Below are 20,030 nucleotides of genomic sequence, written 5' to 3'. Positions count from 1 at the left end.
TAACACCTTTTATTTTGTGAAATGAAGGTAAGAAACGGTAAGACCATCCCTGAATTTTTAATTTTTTTAAGAGGATTTTCAGTGTTGATGACATGGGTAGAGTCTCCATTTTGGATTCTGATTTGAACCGCTACTTCTAATTTCGTTCATTTCTTCTCAGTTTTTCCCTACAAACTGACACTTGGGCACAGGTTCTATCTCACCAAATCAAATCATTAGAAAAACTTGAAAACCTGTCGTATGCACTTTAAATTCAGTTTCAGGCTGTAATGATGGTTTCTTGAAAGTACACGTGGACTGTGTTTGGCCTCCTCCTTTACCTCCTAGATCTCTCCTGCTGTAAACTGTTTTGTGAGTTTAGTTATACGCTGCCCTAAAACTTTGCCCTTTATCTAGTCTAGCCATGTTATGGGTGCTGGCTTCCTCTGCTTTTGTCTCCCTCAATCCTGGTCTTTGTTTTCCCTCTTCTTCCGAACCGGCTGCATACCATTCCTCTGTATTTTTATAATCTCCTGCTCTCTTCCTCCTTTTCTCTCTGCTCTGCGTGTTAGACTCCTTCTGTGGGCCAAACCCTTACGCCACCACTCCTCTGTACCATTCTGAGCCCACTGCTGTAGCTGGTCTATTCAGAGGTATGTCTGCATTTAGACCCTCCCCCCATCCCCAAACTTCAGTGCTTATAGTGGCTTATAGTTACTTTAAATGGTTGGTAAACAAAATCATTCTGAAATCTGTAATGGAGGCAGCTGGGGGTAAAGTGAAGTTGGACATAATGCCGGTTCAGTGGTGATATTGGGATTAGCTGCAGAAAATCAGAAAGTGTAGTTGAGATGAAAACTACTAAGGCTGCGTTCACACTTGTCCTTGTGTGGTCCTGGTCCAAGCCCAGTTTAGTCCTGATATAGACCTGGTTTGGGTCTGTTCTAGTCTTGGGTTAAATCGACTTTTTTTTTTTTTTCATGGCTGATGCAAATACAGATTATTTACAATCTAGAGGAACCAAATGCCGATAAACCGATCTTGATTTCTTACTGAGTAAATTTAATTTAAAATGTTAACTTAAATTACATAAGTTACTACAAACTCAACCACAGCCGTTTTTCCTCAAGCCTGTAAGAGAGCTGTGTATCACATTAGTACAGCTGTCTCTTATGTATTCAAGTATTAGTGTTGAAATAAAGCTTTGTGTGTATGTTCGACACAGCAAATTGACCAAAACACAATATCGGGCTGTGTTGGAGATATAAAGCAGAGTGTGAGCGCATCCTTAGATACACGTTATTAATATCAGAGCCTGGTCAGAAACATGAACATGTTTTGTTGATTTGTTTTTTTATTTAATTTGTTCATTTCTGTGTTAGTACTTACAGAGGTATTGACCACAAAAAAGGCTTATAGCGTCCTACACAATTATACAAGTTTAGGTTAGAAAATGTTATTGTTCCATCCCTTGTAATAAAAAGGCAAACCGACATGTTCACTGTTCAGTTAATTATTGAAAATATATTATGACATTTCATCTTTGCCTTTAGCAGTCTCCATTCTGTAACTGTGAACATAAACAACATTTGAAGGGATCTAGCAGCTTTCAAATACAAAGGCCTCTTTTCGTTTTATTGTGCTCGTTCATAATGCTTTTCCCTTTCCTTCCCAGGGTTCAATGCCTCCCCAACGCCACAGAACTCCCAAGGCCTTAATGTCGACTTTGATTCAGTCTTTGGGAACAACACCAATGCCAACAACCTGGATTCTACAGGTAAGCACTGCTCTATACTGCCACCTTCAGGTCTAAAAGGGCACCTGTGGTTTTCACTTGATGCTGGAAAATCATAGCACTGGACTTGTTTGCTTACTGTGTGGAGAAAGCAAATGCTTGGAAGTCTTTCTAAACAAGTACGTGCAAGTACGTGTTATTCGCTAATATTTTAACCCCTTATAATCCAGCGTCCAGCTGACAATATTGGCTTCGGTCTTAACATGAAGATCGTCAAGACACAACAAAATTTCCCAGCAGCCCCTCTACTCCCATATATATTCACCAAAAAAATCTAGACAGGTTTCGAAATCTGATGTTCCTGTGTACCTATCTTATTACCACTTACAGAGTAAACCGGATAGCTAAGGCCAAAACTGGAGTGTCTTATATTAGATTAGAGCAGTAGGTCCCAAAGTGGGGTTTGGAGATCCCTGGGGGCCTCAAAAGCATTTCAGGAGCGCCCCAAATGTTGTCCACGCAACAAGCAAGAAAGGGTTTTAAATCAACTAAGATATTTTATATTTATATAGGTTATTTAACCTCATAGTGATGTATTGTTTTAACATACATTTAAGGAAAAATCATTGCGAATTGTATATTTTCATAGTGTAAAAATGTATTAGAGGGCCCTGTGTGATCTTCGCATCTATAGGGGGGACAGCATAGCAGATTTTGGTTAAAAATCTATGCTCTAATCCAGCCATTCCTAGTGTGCCAGAGAACAACAGCCTTAAGCGTAGCTTGGTAAAAAAATAATAATAAAATCCAGTTTCCAGTTGATTATCACAAACTTTTAATTGAATAATTTACCATTTTGTGGTGTCAAATCTCTCCAAAATGAAGAGGGCAAAACAATCATACTAGCTAAATGAATAGAACCAGACAAAAAGGTAAGGAAAATATGTGAACTTTTTCAAAATATTTTAAGAAAGTGTGCTATAAATTTTTAAAAAGCTTGTCATTTATACTCTAATAGTTCAGAAATGGCTTCAGTTTTCATCTGGGGACATTTTAATCAGACATTTAGTGAAAAAGATCTAGAATAAGAAGGTGTTAACTACTTCTACTTCAGTTTAATCACCTTGGACTTTATACAGTGTAGATATTGTGCGTGTAAGCAGTGCATCTTACATAAGTTAGTGACAAAGGTGAGTGATCATGTGGCTGGACACATCACAGAGCTGGAGTCATGTGCACGTGCATCTCACCACTTTATTTTTAGCATGACCAGGTGCAAAACTGTGGTGTGTCATTCTGTGCAGCTAAATACAGTGTAAACATTTATCATGAGTGTAAAGAAATATAATTATTAATTGGTGTAAGACTTTATATTATATATATATTATAATTATATATATATATTTATTATTATTATTATTATTAAGATCAGTCCTTTGACAATTTGAGGAAGCACCAAGCATTTCTATTTACAAATATTTGAAAAACACTTTAATAACTACTTTTAATAGTCTTACTAAAGCATGAACAAGTATTTAATTCATAATACTAACATGGAAGTCAGTGGACTCGTTTCTTTTATTAAGTCACTTTAGATGAATATTAAGATTCAAAATGTGCTAATTATAACATAATGATCCATGGGTCTCATAGATTATAACTATAGAGCAGACACAGCTACAATAGGTCTACTATTTGGTCAGTATGAATTAAGTCTTTGTTCATGCTTTATTAAGACTTTATTAAGGTGCAGTTATTATAAAGTGTTACTAATATTTGCTGTAAATGTGGTTGAATCTACCACTGCTTCTACCACTGGAGTGTGACGGAGGCTAACTGCCCTTTAACTTATGGAGTTTATAGTTAATCCAAAGGTTAATGATTATCTGTAATTTAAAAAATGCTTCGTTGGATAAATATTAACCTCGTCACACCCATTAGCAGCTGTTGGTTCTTCTGACGACTGTCGCACAAAGGCTAACACATTTCATTAATTTTAAGTATATTTTTAGTTCTTAAGCCTTTAAACTTGTGTAATCATTTAGTTTTAAACCTTAAGTGCATATGACAGGGCTTCATGTTTCATTTCTTTATTAGGTGGGACAGGATAGTACCTTTAGTTAATAAATACCATAGTTTTACATCAGTTAAGTGTCAGTTGAAAGTTACAGGGTGTTTGTCATCAATGCACAAAATTTCATCCAAAATGCTATGTCAAAAAATATTTTGGAATTATTTCGCTTTTTTTCTTCACCGGATAATTCCATACATCTCACTTCATATATTTGATGTCTTCTGTGTGTATATAAAATGTAGAAAGTAGTGAAAATAAATTTAAAAAAACATTAAAGGAGAGGGTGTGTCCAAGCTTTTGACTGGTAGTGTATGTGCAAGGAATGTAATTTTCTCCCATTTTAAACATTTGTGTGGCAAAGTAAGGGTTTTTTAATACGTGTATATATTCAGTAAACTACATGATATCTGGCCCTTACTACAGTACAGTTGCTAGGTAACAGTTGCAGGATTGCATCAACATATGCCACATCTGCTGCCCATGTCCAGCAAGGAAATAAAATTAGAAACATCTATCTAAACTTCATCAAACCAAGGAAAATCAGGCAAGAATTTTAGCTCAAACTTAAATATAATGTATAATATGTTGACTAGATTTTAGTGAAATGTGTAGTCTAACCTATCATATGCACTTTAAAGGGCCCATATTACACTCTTTTCTGATCTGTTATAATGTTGTTTCCTCATCACAAACAGACCTGGAGTTGTGTTTTGTTTCATTCATACATGTTTAATACACAAACCTGCATATTTAGGCTTAGAGTTTTTCTCTCAAACAGAAAACACTCTGTTCCACCTTGTGATGTCATGTGGTATTACAGGAAATGCTCCACTGTGTCCACCTTTTACTAGAATAATTTGAATGAAACTGCCAGTCTCTACTGAACTAAAGGTAAAAGGTACTTGTTAATTTGACATCGCAAGGTGGAACAGAGCACTTTGAGCTTTGGAGATGTAGACAGACTAATAACATAGTGTGAATAAAACAAACCACATCTACAGGTATGTTTTTGAGGAGATAACATCATTATAACATGGCTTAAAGCTCACAAGAGTCCATTTTGCGTAATATAGGACATTTATAGGACATAATATAAGCCTTCAGATCCTTGTGCGACAGGCTTCAGTAGTGTTCAGTTGGTTGTAGCAGCTCACACTCACTTGTTCTCTCTCTTCCCTCATCCTGGGCTCTCGGTCACTGCGGGGCCTTGGCTTTTTGCATGGCATAAACACTGGCATATGCATGTCTGGGTGAGTTTACTGCACACACACTCCTCACACTGTACCAGCTGCTTACATAGGCCCGTCACGACAAGCACTACTAATTGTAAAAAAAAAAAAAGGAAGATTAGTTATGGGGGTCAATATTTATCATGGGTACATTTTCCTTGTACTAGTAGGGAATATTTTGTTATTTTTCTGCTTTATGATAAGATTTAAGCCGCTTCGGGTTAGTATGTCACAAGATCTTAAAATTAACCTTAAGACTGGATACAAGACAATTCCTCTCTGAATTCACAGTGAGTTGTTGTTTTAAATGTGCTATATGAATAACCTTGAACTGAATGACAGTTAAAGCATTACATAAAATGAATAAAAATAGTTATGAGATTGTGACCTAATTTGTAATAAATAGTGAGATCCAGGTCACTATTCTGGCCCCTTGTCTCGTTGACCCAATCTCATCTCTTTATAGATACAAACAAACTACAAAAGTGTTAGTTTTTTCGTTGTTTTTTTTAAACGATACTCTACATTTATAGTGTTTTTTGGGATAAACTTGCTTTAGGATCTTTGTGTCAGTGGCAAATATTTCCTTATCGTTTATCGTCTTTATTTTCTTTAGCAAAATCTCGCAACTCAAAATGTGTTATCGTGACGGGCCTATACTTACATGTATGCCAGCACTGCCTCTTCATCCCACTCATCCTCTCTGTGTGTGTGTTTGTGTGTGTTTTTTGTTTGTTTTGTTTTGTCATTTGTCGTATCGTGTCTTCACCTGTTCTGGGATCCCCAACCTTTCACCTTTACCCCTCCTTCCTCTTCCCTCCGTCTTGCCCCCTTTTCTTTAAGATGTTTTAGGTGGCATCCTCAAACCTACAGTGGCGTCTTCACCCAACCAAGCCCTGACCCCCAACGGACAGCAGGCGAACAAGCTTGTGTCAAATGACCTGGACTCCTCACTGGCCAACCTGGTCGGCAGTAAGTGCAAGATATGGCACAGTCTAATCAAACTCGCAATTTGAATAGTCACAGCTGACAAATACAAAAATTTAGCCAGCACAAGCTCCTTTATGTTAAGTTGTCTGTGTAATTCCTCAATCGTTCAGGTGTGATTCACAGTAAAAGAAAAACGAAATTCTGGCAACTGGACACAGTTTTGGAGTGAAGACGTTTGGCTTCTCATCCTATCCGCTTCTTCAGTTCTGGTCAGATTACTGGTGGACACTAATGGATACTCTCACATCGATTAGAGTACTGGCTATCACTATTGTTTTCCTATAATGGAGTTATAAATAGGAGATGAATTATATCCAAGCTTGCTATTCCTGTTCAAAATTATATACAAACTATATTTGAAACTCTAAAACTTTTTGTCCAGTTGACAGAATTGAATTTTTCTCATACCTAGAAGCCTGAAGAATTACAGAGACATTAAAAAAAAATTCTGAAATGCCCATTTTCAAAAATGCTCCTGGGTGTGCTTAAAATGTGAACTTTGAACAGAATACAACTGTCAAAGAATAAATTGCGAACTGAATTGTAATTGCACTGCTGGCTCAGGGAAATCCCTATTGGATCTTCAGCCCTACAGCTTATTTCCATATAGGTTCTTGTTTTCCATAGTGCTTTGCCTTGAATGTTCCTCAGTATAGCATAAAATGTATCTATTTCAATGGGGACAAGCACTTGATGCCACCAGGCCATGTTACAAGTCAGATCTGTAGAGAAGTGAGCGTATTTAGAGTTAGAATCACAGACCATATAAAGAAGTGGACCAAGTGAGTGTGACATCACCCACAGCGTTTGGCTCAAGCCAAATGAAGCTTATCGAGGCTAAGTTATAGGGGCCAATTTGAAGCCAAGCTCCATATTGAAATTCCGACTTCAAGTATCATAGCAACTAAAGACCCTTGCCGCCCGCACCGCTGGTTTAGCATGGAATGGGTGCTTCGCACGCTGTCAATCAAACCTGTTGCTAATGCTAGCAGGAGCGACCTTGGGGAAAGAAGGCGCCTGATTTATCTGTTATTAATGTTCATATTTTGATTTATGGACAATAGTGAAATAAATACTGGGAGCATGTAGAGCAGATTAATACGAACATTTTAAGACCAAAATGAGAAGCCTCACCGCAGCACTTACAGAGAGAGAGAGAGAGAGAGAGAGAGAGAGAGAGAGAGAGATGAGAGGGATTTTTCAGTAGAAAGTGAATTGGAGCCAGAGTCTCTGGAGCCCAGAGCACACCCATGCTCATTTCCTATTTGGAACGCAGTGGCAGCTAGCAGGTTAGCTATGTACATATATATTTACTACATATATATTTACAGTCTATGGTCAGAATGCAAGGGAGATAGAATGTTCCACAGTATGGCATCACGTAAATCTAAGCAAAGCAATAACATCTCCATGGAGACGAACAGATGGTTACATAATGCAAATTTAAACCCATGTATATCATGTGCTAAAAATGTAACATTTGTGTAAAATGTTTATATCTGACAGTTTGAGTATCAATGTAAACAATCTTTTTCTCCTGTAGATTTGGGGATTGGCAATGGAACAGCAAAGAAGTGAGTCCAGCTAATTTTTAACTTGGCTTCTTTCCTTCCGTATACATTTAGGACAGAGGTAACATTGTGATCCTATCCACACAGTGATCTGCACTGGAGTCAGCCTGGAGAGAAGAAGCTAACTGGAGGAACTAACTGGCAGCCCAAGACGGCTCCCTCCACCACCTGGAACCCCGCTACCATGGTAACGTCACGTTTAACACCCATCTAGTCAGGCCATTTTGTTCTTTTCCTTCGGACCTAATACATTCGTGTGTGATGTGCGATTATCCACACAGAACGGCATGCTATTCCCACAATATGTAAGTGTGATTTGTAGTATTTTCGAAGCTCTGGCTCGCTCTGGCATGTGTCCTTAATATAACTTTCATTCAGAAGCCATGCTCACAAACTACAGGAAGTCCATTAACTGTATGGCCCTCTGCATGCTGGGGCCTATGCTCACTTGGCCTCAGAACTAGCCATCTCTACACAGCTCAGATTATGACTACTTTCAGCTAATGGTAGGCTCCTTTCCTGTTTGTCAGATGCCAAGTGTGTTCTTATGGAGTTTGAGACAGTTTCCTGGATGGCCCAGAGTTTTCCTGAATTTCTTTAGTCCTTGGCTCTTGAGTGCCCTTAACTTTGGTCGTTATGATATTGAATAAACAAAGACATCCTATTTAGCTGGCTGTATTCCTGTCCACATTCAGGGCAGTTGGCTATTCATGGCTTTATGGTTAGCACTCTCACCTCACAGCAAGAAGATCACATGTTTGACTCCTGGGCCTCCTGGGCCTCCTCCTCGGGTTTGGGTGGGTTACCTTTGGGTACTCCCCATTAACCCAACGCCATTGGTAAAATCCTTCAGCTAAGGTAGTCCTGACCAAGACTAGACCTAGTTTGGTTGAAGGTTGGTTCAGATCCAGAGAATGACTGTCCCTGTCTTGTGGAGCTGTGTCTAGGCACCATTTTGAGTAGTTTTAACCAAATATTTTGTTGAATTGTTTATTGCTGCAGCAACAGTTCTGTTTTTATTCTAAAACCCATGGATCTGAACTTGATATTATCTATTAAAGTGTTACTTTCATGTCTAGACCAGTCACTCTACACTACATCAATGATGGGAAATGTGAAGTTGTATCTCCCATTTTAAAGGGCCAATATGAAGCTATTTTCTGATCTATGTTATAATGTTGTTTCCTCATCACAAACAGACCTGGAGGTGTTGTGGTGATTAGTTTCATTCGCACATGTATAAAACATAAACCTTGCATATTTAGGCCAAGGCCAACAGAAAACACTTTGTTCCACCTTGTGATGTCATGTGGTAAGACAGGAAGTGCTCCGCTGCGTTTTTAAAGTTTATACACGTTCACTTGAATCATTTGAATGATTTTAGCCCTGGAATTACGAATTTGTATTAAACTAAAGGTGAATGTATAAAAGACTATCCATAAAGCCCATTTAGTTCTGTTATATTACTGGTTTAGTTTAGTTGTTCTTAATTGTTGTTATCCCTTGTTGCACCACCAGAGGGAGCGCGAGTGTACACCAGTGCGCCGCAGACGCGCAGATTATTATTTTACATGATTGCACAACGTTACGTGCATCGGCGCTCTCTCGGACTGACTTAATGTCTGAATTATAGTGTGCGTCCCTTAGATGTAAGTATTCTGTGTATTTGTGATATTGTGTTCAGAACTTATACCTGTAATTGACCGTGTGTAGTTTAGAGTTTTGGGTAAAACTTTCCAATTTATATACGCTAGCCTCGTGTTTACATACGCTAGCCTCGTGACTAGACTGGCCTCCTATCGGTCATTTTGTTAACTTCTTTGTATTCACATTATGTAAATAACCACGCGGTCACTTGTGTAATCACCATTTTGATTGTGATTAACATATTGTTTGTATTTGTTTATTCCTTCTCTTGTAGATAACCACACTGCTGTCACACACCCCCCACACACACAAACCCACACATACACCCATATACGCCCACACCCCAAGTAAGGACATTAAAAGGAACGTTCTACCTGTACCTGCCTGTGGACTCCCTCATTCTTAAGCCTCACCTGAACATACCTAATCGCTGTCCTGACCCGACACCCTGCAGTGATTGCTAGCCAGGGTTCAAGCTACTGCATATTACAGTCCTCATTACAGTGAAAGATAGCGGTTAGCTGGAAAACTACAGCTTCATGACATTACAAGGGGGGACAGAGCATTTTGATACTCAATCGTGTGTGAATGAAACAAAGCACAGCTCCAGGTATGTTTTTGATGAAGTAACAGCATTATAACATGACTTAATGCTCACAAGAGTCCATTTTGTGTAATATAGGAGCTTTATGTCATGCTGAGGTTTTGCTAGCAGCTTGTCTGACTTGTGCCTTCTTGTCTGATGAGTGAATATTTAATGAATCGTGTCCTTCCCCGGAGTGCTGTGTCTGTGCATTCTAACAATCTGGGTTTGTTATCACTTCAGGGGCTTCACACAAAAGACCTGTGCGTTTTCTAATCTCTCTGTATATGAACGCTGCGCCTGCCGACACCTGCCTACCACTGTGCAGCTCTTATCACTGAGTTTCATTAGCCTTTGTTTCTCACAATGTCCCACACTTTGATACGCAGAAGAATGCCGTGCTCATGATTTTTTCATCTATTTCAAAATGTGCAAAATGATTCATACCTTCATAGACTTAAATACTTTTCCTAAAATCTTTCAATAATGTAAATCTGTTCTAGGGATTGGGAATGTTTCTATATCTGTATCTGTAGTGATGATATCAGACAGTTTTCCTAGATTATTTTGGTGCTAATATCCGCAAAATTTTAATATTTTTTTCTACTTTGCTCCCATCTGTTTTCCCATGTGTCATTCCCAGTTTGTCTTCAGTGCATTGGGTGTGTATTTTTTCACTAACGAGTAAAAATGGAGGTAGAAGAGCAGTTAGGCTGAAATCCAGATATCACAGATGAATAGTTTACAAATTCACTTTTCACTTTTGTAAAAATCTAACTTGACTTAACCTCAGTGTGAACTCTTAATATCATTACCAGACAGAACGACAAGATAAAGATTGGGTATATTTAACCATCTCTATTGGAAACACAGGTGTGGTTTATAAAGTCTGTTTTCCAAATGCAGATGGACTGTCACGATATCAACTTTTGAAGTTCAATATATTGCTGAAGTAAATATAGACGATACACGAGAATATTGAAACCAATTGATGCCACTGACACAATTACCTTAAAGCAGAATTATTCCCAAAAATCTATTCTAAATATAAAATATGATTACAACGCCATGAGCTGCAGTAAATAAACACCAGAATGAAACACTTTGGTACTTAGTTTGTGTCTGTAATGACTCATAAAACTGATTTATTCAACCTTTTACAGCTTAAATCTAATCTTATAGCCCAAAGTTCCCCAGGTAGTGCACACCCATGATAAATATGTACCCCAAAAAATATTGTTCCAGTTTCCAGGCTAAATGCAGACATTAAGTTAAAAAAATGTGACATATTTATCTCAAGTTAACCAAAAACATTTTCAAAAAAGAATTAAATCCTCAAGAATCCATAATGTGTGTTCTTTAATATCAGTACTTTGATATCGGACACAACAGACATCAAATATTGCTGTCGTTATTAGTTAGTTGAACCATATCTAGATGGACTCCAAAAAATCCCTGGTCTTTCCCAAAAATCTGTAACGCACTTTTGTTCTGCCTTTGAACTGGCCTTTTTGAATTTTTGTGAAAGTGGTTCAGGGGAAGAGCTTAGCAGCAGGGGTCTTTGAAGTGGAATGGAGCTTAGGTCATCACGAAGTCAGGACAAAGTTGGCTGGCACGTATACTCCTACAGTCTCGCAGCTGTGAATGCAGGTGGAGCGGCTTAATAATGCATTCCTACTCCTCAGAATACACAGAATAGCATAGAGTTCTCTTATTCTTGTTTTATTTATCAGCTTTTTTTAGCCTGAGTTTGAGCATACTGTTTCTGTGGCCCAGATACGTCTCGTTCATCTTGTTTTTGTGTCACTTCAGGCACCATCTGTCATGGCCTTCCCTGCAACCACCCCGACGGGCATGATGGCATATGGAATGGTAAGGCGACAGGGAGTGCACCCGACTCACGCACCTGGCACATATTCAACGAACAGCACCAAGTTTGGAGAGAAGGAAGCTAGTTAGGATGTGTTTTCTTCAGTGTACAAGTAGAAATGACAGCAGCAGAAGACAAGAACTCGGAACAGATGAAACTGAAGCTTTAGTTTGGCAACGCTGTAGCTCAAATGGATTTATCGATGTCTGCACAGTTTTGGAGATGTATTTTGAAACGAATGGGGGTTTCTAAGTATTGGGACATGACATGATTAAGTGAATCTCTAAGTAAAGAACTTATCTTAAATAAAAAATAAGACAAAAGTGATCCAAGCGTGTTATGTAGCTGTTACTTATATCTCAACTAACTACAAAACAACTTTGTGTAATTAAAAAACTTTCTGGGGCCACTACGACCAGTAAATGGTCTTATTACATCAATTTATATGTCCAAACAGAATATCAACTGAAACAATATTTGGAAGCCGATATCTGATACCAGTAGTGGTTCATCCCTAGCCTTTATCTGTGGAGTTTGCATATTTCTCCCTTTGTCATTGTGGGTTTCCTCCAGACTCTTCAGTTTCTCCCATCAAAAACAAAAAACATTCTCTTCAGTTCAAGTTTATTTATACAACACATTTAAAACAACTTCAGGTGACTAAAGTGCTTCACATAAAAAGTCAACAAAAAACAAATATATAGATAATATGAAATACATGTCAAATACAGAGAATGAATTTTCCTCTTGAGGAAGGATAGCTTTTCCTGTTATTTTATTACTACTTTTTAACCTGTTGTCAGCACCTCCCACATATTAGCACATATGTAAGTGAAGGACTAGGAAACTAAAAATGAAACGGGCCTCCTGCATTACATACTTTTACTTCACACAGATTGTCCAGCTTAGACATGTGTGTTGAGTTGTTTTGGTGTTCTTCTGCCCTCAGCCTCCTCACATTGGCTCCATGATGATGACCCAGCCCACAATGATGTATACTCAGCCAGTGATGAGGCCGGCCAACCCCTTCGGTTCTGCTTCTGGTGCACAGGTAAAACCACACCTCCAAACCTGATGGAAAAGATGAATGGCTTAAGATTGTTAAAGGGCCTGTTCCATGTAATGAAGTAGTTTTGCCTCATACAGATATATTGTAAACGCAGCACTTCAAGATTAGACCGCTGTGTGTTTGTCTGCGTCTAATTATAAAGGGTTTTTATCATCCACAAACCAAAAGCTTCTGAAAACACTTAACAAACCCATCATGGTGAATAATGATACTAGGAATGCATTAGGAAAATGAGTAACTTTAGACCTCTGTTTAAAATGAATTAAATGATTCATTTTAAAATTAGGTAAAAATCAGGTACAGCGCCTTCAAAGGTTTCCTTTCATACATCTACATCTAAAAACTGGCCGCACTAGAACTGAAATGAAGAAAAGAAGCTTTTGGTTAGGATGTTTTCCAAAAATGGAATACATTTCAATGACATACAAAACTGGATAGATTGGTGCCACTAATGCACTTTAATAATCTGGTGATAAAGATTTATTCTCAAACCTGCTCCTGTTTTTAATGTTTGAAATGGACCTATGCAGTTTTTTTCATGTGTTTTTGTTTGTATTGTTCTGTATTTTTAAAGGGCACTTATGAAAGAGTCTAGTACTCTCATTGGGCTCTCCCTGTATAAATAAAGATTAATGGAAATGAAAGTTAACTTTTCTGGTGGAGGTGCTTCTCGCTCAACTTCATGGAGATGTCATGGAATGTTACACAATATAGCACTAAAGTTATCTATATAACTTTAATCCTTTATTGCTGCTTGTAAACAAGCAGGTGACACCACCAGACCAACTTGTAGGTCTCCACCAGAAAAATTACTTAGTGCATCTGTAAATCACATCTGTTATATTCTCTTCTTGATGCATTCCTCGAGGCTTCACTTCATTTGCTTCCTCTTTATGTCCTTGTATCTCTCTGTTTTCATCTGGTCCTGTTCACATCAGTCGCCCTCGTCTAACCCCTCCAGTCCCTTCAGAGTGCCCTCGAAGGACCCTCTTGCTCAGCTCTTTGTGCATAATTTCTTATAGAGCAGCATTAGGTACAGCTCCCCCTGTGTGTGCCTCATTGCATCTACAGGTCATGGTGTGGTAGACAGGAGGGCTGCAACAGTTAATTGGCGACTAATCATGACTAGTCAACCTTTAGAATGATTGTAATTGTATCACATAATTGAGTAACACTTTATATCACACCTTAATTAGCATTAAAGCATGAACAAAGACTTAATTATAATGAACAAATGATTATTAATAATGATTCAGGACTGTTAACCACTTAATTAAGGAGCTATGGTTAAGATATATAAAGCACTGTATATATAAATGGACATAGCAGACCTGCATAGCTAACTACCATTGACCGCATTGCTAAGCGCCGGCTCCTGCCAAACCAGCGGTGCAGGTGGGAAGGGCTGTCCCCTTCAGTAGCTTCACTCCAGATTGGCGCTTTGGTTGCTATGATACTTGCGGCCAAACAGACTCAATGAGCTTCATTTGACTGGAGCCAAATGCTGTGGGTGACGTCACACTCACTTAGTCCACTTCTTTATACAGTCTAGAATATTAAGTAGTTGCTAAGCCTCAGTCAATCTTCATAAACCATTTGTTAATTATGAATGAAGTCTTTGTTCATGCTTTATTAAGACTATTAAAAGTGTACTTATTATAAAGCTCTACAGATAACTATTGTTATCTAGACTATACAGACACCAAAACACATGCCAAAAGATTTACACTACCAGTCATTCAAAGTTTATTTTTACTTTTTTACTACTTTCTACATTTTATATACATACATATATACGCAAACATCAAATATATGAAGCAATATATATGTGGAATTATATAGTAAAGAAAAAAGGGAAATAACTCTACTAAATATTTTTTGACAAAGCAAAGGGTGTATACTTTGAGACTTTGAATATAAATTATGACACATATTTATATTTAAAAAAAAACTAAATAATTACATATATCTTGCTTCATATTTTTAATGTCTTCTGTATGTATATAAAATGTAGAAAGTAGAAAAAGAACCGTGTCCAAACGTTTCACTGGTAGCGTATCTCAAAATCAGAATTTCACCATCAACTATTCAAGAATTACACTTAGGTCGTAAGTATTCTCTATGTAGAAGCCTTCTGTCACCATATATAATCATTTATGCGTTTAATAATGTCATTTTAATAAGGGTTTGACTACTAAAATACTGGTCAGTTGCAGCCCTAGCAAAAAGCGCATGTCACTACTTCATTTTCAGTGTATTTGACTCCACACAAGCTGCTTCACCTCCACAGTTCAATGTTCTTCACTCATTTGCGGAAAGCTCTTTTAAACCAAGGCTAGTATCACACCTGACCCTCTCTACCATAGACTGTATAAAGAAGTGGACTAAGTGAGTGTCATTTCACCCACAGCATTCGGCTCCAGTCAAATGAAGCTCATCGAGGCTAGAGCAGTTATAGGGGCGAATTTGGACGAAGTTCCAGATTTAGAATTCCAACCACGGGTATCATAGCAACTAAAGAACCAATCTGAAAAGAGGCTGTTGAAGATAACACCCCTTCCCGCATTGCTAACGATTTGCTAATGATTTGTCTGTTATTAATGTTCATATCTTGATTGATGGACAAAATGGCAAAATAAAAACATCAGGATCACGTAAAGGGTGTTAAAATGAACATTTTAAGACCAAAATGATGAGCCTGACAGCAACAGTTACAGAGAGAGGGGTGACAGTTTTTGAATTGGAGCCAGAAGTGCGCCCATGATCACTTCCTATTTGGAACGCGGCGGCTAGCAGGTTAGCCATGTCCATTTATATATACAGTCTATGCCTCTACACAGCCTATTAAACCACCCAGAACAAATAAAATACTCTGGGTTTATTTAATACGCTATGAAAATTCAAAACATCACAAAAATTATCCTTTAAGTCAATGTTCCCTGGAATGATGCTGGTCTCGTTGTGTTTTGGTCACTCATTCCTGCTCTGTAATGCAGCCACACAGAATACAGCTTCAAGTTTTGTGTGGGTTTTCTGTCATGTTGAGTTTTAAGGCTGTGCAGTGTAACAGTGTTGTGGTATTCATGTTAATATTAATACCAACGCTGAATTGGATCTATATAGCTCTTTTCAAGACACCCAAAATGCTTTATATTGCATTATTCACTGACTGACAAAAGGATTAAAGGATCCATGTTACACTATTTCCAGTTTGTTATAATACTGTTCCCTTATCACAAAGACTGGATTTGTGTTTTGTTTGATTTACACATTTAACACACAAACCCTGCATATTTAGGCTGAGCTCTTCTCTCAAACTGAAAACTCAACTATTCTGTTGTTTGGGTTTAAAGCACAGGTTAGATTATCCCAGCAAATATTTTGAAACACTGCTTAAATGGGAGTTTGATTGCACAGCCTTATGTTACTTAAAGTTACTTGTAGCTTTTTTCTGTTGGGAGGGCTGCTATCTGCTTGTCTCCATGGAGGTGGATACATTTAACGCCGTACTGTGGAACATTTTAGGCCAGGGTCGTAGAAGCTTCTTCAGGTGGTATTTGAATAGAGCTTCAGTTTATGCTTTTGAAAAGGATTCAGACTTAATTTTATGTCTGTGTAAATTAATTGTGTCCACTTTTCTGTCCTCCTTTGGACAATATCTTATTTAGAACTACAGTGGAATTGATGTAGTCCACTTTTAGACCTGGTTTAGTCCTAGATTAGATCTGGAACAATTCTAATATAGACCTAGTTTAGATCTGGTGGTACTTAGGAAACAAAATGTCAGAAGTTTGAGAGCCAGCACTGTTCTACGCAAAGCAAGAACATTGCCATGGAGACAAGCAGCCCCCCCCTCCAGAAAAGTTACACAGTGCATCTTTAAATCCACTTAAATCACTTTTTTTTTGTTGCTTAAATGCACTAAAATTCTCCTCTAATAAATACGTAACTCTATTTTCTCTCACCCGTCTAGATGCAGTTCATGTAACCTCTACACAGGAAGGAGTTTTTCCACCTGAAGATTATAATCAGTCAAAACTCAAAAGCAAGCCTCGGTTTGCTTCTAACAAACTCATCGCCCTCTGAGACGGAACGGCCCGACACGGACTCGAGTAATACAACCACTGACCCCACGAGGGGCCTCTCAGAGCAGCATCAGTGTGGACATTGTGCCCATCTTGTCACGTCTGCGTTAATAGGAGAAGTTTGTCTACATTTACAAACCAAGGACACGGTTTGATCAGACTCTGCTGCCAGCTGGACTCAATAAAGGGAACATTTTCACATCATTGTACCAGAAGAAGAACAGTAACGACGTTCAAAGCAGTCTTTCGTTGTCCCAGGAAGTTCTACCAATCATTAGTATCTAGATTTGAAAAAAATATCACCGTTCTCCTGTTGATACCACGCCTTTTCTTTCATTTTGTATATTGTTTGCAGTAGACATTCCTTGTTTTGTTTTGTTTGTATTTATTTATAATTACCTGCAAAGAGGATGATATTAAAAAGGAAATGTATCTAGTCATTGGCCCCCATCATGGCGGCTCTTCAGGTTTATATACATAGGTATGACTGGTTGTAGACTTGGATTTGGAGTGATTGAGATGATTTTTAAAAGAAGTTAATATAAAGAGATGTGTTGTTTTGCTGTCGGGGATCTGAATATTCTCTGTACTCGCATGAGGCCTTGTACAGTTTACCGTGGCCTAAAGGTCGCTGTATACATGTGTATGGACCAGGGCTGGGCGATATCGTGAGTAAAAAAATCTAATCTAGAGACAATTATGATGTTTTGGTGAGATCGGCAACTTTAGGGATGAATCAAATCGATAAATGTATTCAAAACCACAATTACCGTAAGAAAAATAGAGGGCCTAAAACGAGAATCATGATAAAACTACTGTTGTATCCCTTCTATCTAGACACTTTTAATCACCCGCTCCTCCTATTGGTCAGACTCCATGTTCTGAGTGAGTGACAGCTGATTTAACCAATCGGAGCGAAGTGTGAACTCTCAGAAGCTGAAGATGAGTTTAGTTATGCCTTTAATAATGGCAGGTGAAAAGATATGAACTGCATCAGGGCTGCAGTAACTGATGGGAATAATTGTGACTAATCAACTGTTTAAATTGTATTTTGAATTTCGATATCGATATATGGACTAAATAGACTGAAGCACATGCCAAAAGACTCACAGAGCACAGGTTACGGCTGCAAATTGACGGGTTAACTACTGCTATTAGCTGCTGTTAGCTACTCCTCATCTGGGAGAACACTCACAGTAGTTCTTTTGCCCTCTCTCTCTCGCCTTCGGTTATCTCTTTGCCCTCCCTCCAGACCTCTCCCTCTCTCCCTCCCTTCCTTCCTCCCTCACTCACCCTCTCTCATTCTTAAATCAAAATGCTAAACTGTAGTATTTCTGATTTCCACCTGTAGTTAACCATTGTATCTAGAAGCCTTCAAGCACCATGTTTCAACCCTTTTGATTGTTTAACCCTAACAATTTGACTAGTCTACCTATTAAACATAAACTGCATCAATCCCAATTTTGAAAAATGGAAATCATCATCTCTGCTCTAAAAAAAAAAAATCCTGCTAACATTACTTTTCCCATATCGCCCAGCCCTCGTATGGATTAAAAAAAAAAGACGAAATCATAACCTTTAACCCCTGATGCTTAGTGGACTCCGTCTGTACCGACCTGTGGAGGGAACACGTTTGACTTCAGCTCTACACACATCTGGAGTGTGGTGCTACATTGCATTGGAATCTACATTAGAGCTTTTAGCCGCTTTAGCATGTCATTTATTCTTACATTTAACAGCGCTCCAGGCTGCACCTCCAACATGAATGTGCACAGCTCCCATCATGCTTAGCTCATGTTTACATATGTGTGCGTTAGCTAGGGCATTTGGGACAGTTAGGGTTAGGGTTTAGGGCACGGATGGGTAGGGTGGGTTGAATCTAGGGGCGTCACGATATAGAGTTTTTGTGTTTTGATTATTGCTGTGTTTCAGATGACATCCCAGCATTCTCTAGGCCAATAATATTTAATACAGATAGAGGCAAGTTAAAAAAAAATTGTAAAAATGTGGGGTTTTATTTGAATATAGCAAATTCTTTGTGAGTTTACCCGTTTCTGGATATTTCATGGCAAAGTACAATGTAATCAATAGGAAAAAACTAAAAAACTGGCTAAGTGACCAGTTTTTCCTTTTTTTTTTTTTTTTTTTTTAGGAATTAATTTTTGAGATTACACAAATAATCTTGACGTCCCTAGTTGAACCAAATGCCATAGTGGAAGCAGTGCATTGTGGGTCTAATTGGGCACCATAAGGCAAAGCGCTGTTGATCGGTGCTCTGTTGGGTCTATAGATCTCACCAATCACAGAGATGGGGCGGGCACACAGATGGAAGGTGAACTAAGCACGATAAGGGCAGAATCCATACTCGGCATATTTGCTGTAAAGTCCATGCAGTTTATATTTTTTTTGTTTTCCAATAAAGTGCAAGCTTCCACAGTCCCGTCTATATTTTTTTTGTTTTTGTTTGAATCCAGTAGTGGAATGTAAAAGTATTGGACACATTTTATCTGGGTATATCGTTTCCTCATCACAAACCTGGAGTCGGTGTTTTGTTTCATTCACACGTTGAAACATAAAACACTCTGTTCCACCTTGTGATGTCATGTGGTAATACAAAAAGTGCTCTGCTGTGTTTTTAAACTCCATACACCTTCACTAGAATCATTTGGATGATTTCAGCCCTGGATTGTCCAATCTTTACTGAACTAAAAGTAAAATAAGCTGTTAACTTGAAAACCACCGCTTCATGACATCACAAGGTGAGCATTTTGAGCTTTGGACATGTAGATAAGTTTAAAGGGTGTGAATGAAACAAAACACAGCTCCAGATATGTTTTTGAGGAGGTAACATTGCATGGCTTAAAACTCACAAGGGTAAATCTTGTGTAATATAGGACCTTTAAGAAGATTTTAAAATGAATACTTTTTAGTTTTACTTCACTACATTTGAGAGCATGTATCTGCACTTTCTACTCCACTACATTTTATTATTATTATTATTATTCATTATTGTTTGAGACCTACTGAAAAGTCTGAGGGTTTATTTTTAACAGGTTCATAATTTGAGCAAACAAAAATATACAAATAAAAACAGCTAGAAAAATAAAATGATTGATTCAGTTGTTTCTGTTCAGCTCAAATCTTTATCAAAATCTACATGTGGAGCTTATAAGACCTCAAAATCTGCGTGAAAAACTT

General features: G+C 38.1%; 1 protein-coding gene across 31 annotated transcripts in view; it reads left to right on the top strand.

Moving 5' to 3' along the window:
- The window catches only part of picalma (phosphatidylinositol binding clathrin assembly protein a), a 55,423-nt gene extending 36,142 nt beyond the window's left edge, over positions 1–19,281 (top strand). For 3 of the 31 annotated variants that reach the window (XM_055226858.1, XM_055226852.1, XM_033977977.2), the window contains 8 exons: positions 1,655–1,756; positions 5,861–5,989; positions 7,551–7,581; positions 7,666–7,765; positions 7,860–7,883; positions 11,621–11,680; positions 12,628–12,729; positions 16,721–19,280. In XM_055226858.1, coding sequence (XP_055082833.1) covers positions 1,655–1,756; positions 5,861–5,989; positions 7,551–7,581; positions 7,666–7,765; positions 7,860–7,883; positions 11,621–11,680; positions 12,628–12,729; positions 16,721–16,735 — 563 coding nt within the window. In that variant the 3' untranslated portion in view covers positions 16,736–19,280. Of the gene's footprint in view, positions 1–551; positions 633–1,654; positions 1,757–5,860; positions 5,990–7,550; positions 7,586–7,665; positions 7,766–7,859; positions 7,884–11,620; positions 11,681–12,627; positions 12,730–16,720 lie in introns of those variants that run through there. The other 28 variants (XM_055226857.1, XM_033977979.2, XM_055226861.1 and 25 more) reach the window with 18 other exon arrangements.
- The last annotated feature ends 749 nt before the right edge of the window (positions 19,282–20,030 follow it).

The sequence above is a fragment of the Periophthalmus magnuspinnatus genome, chromosome 14 (assembly GCF_009829125.3).
Source record: "Periophthalmus magnuspinnatus isolate fPerMag1 chromosome 14, fPerMag1.2.pri, whole genome shotgun sequence".
Lineage (NCBI taxonomy): Eukaryota > Metazoa > Chordata > Actinopteri > Gobiiformes > Gobiidae > Periophthalmus > Periophthalmus magnuspinnatus.
Note: the sequence above shows the minus strand (reverse complement) of the source record. Positions and strands in the feature narration are given on the sequence as shown.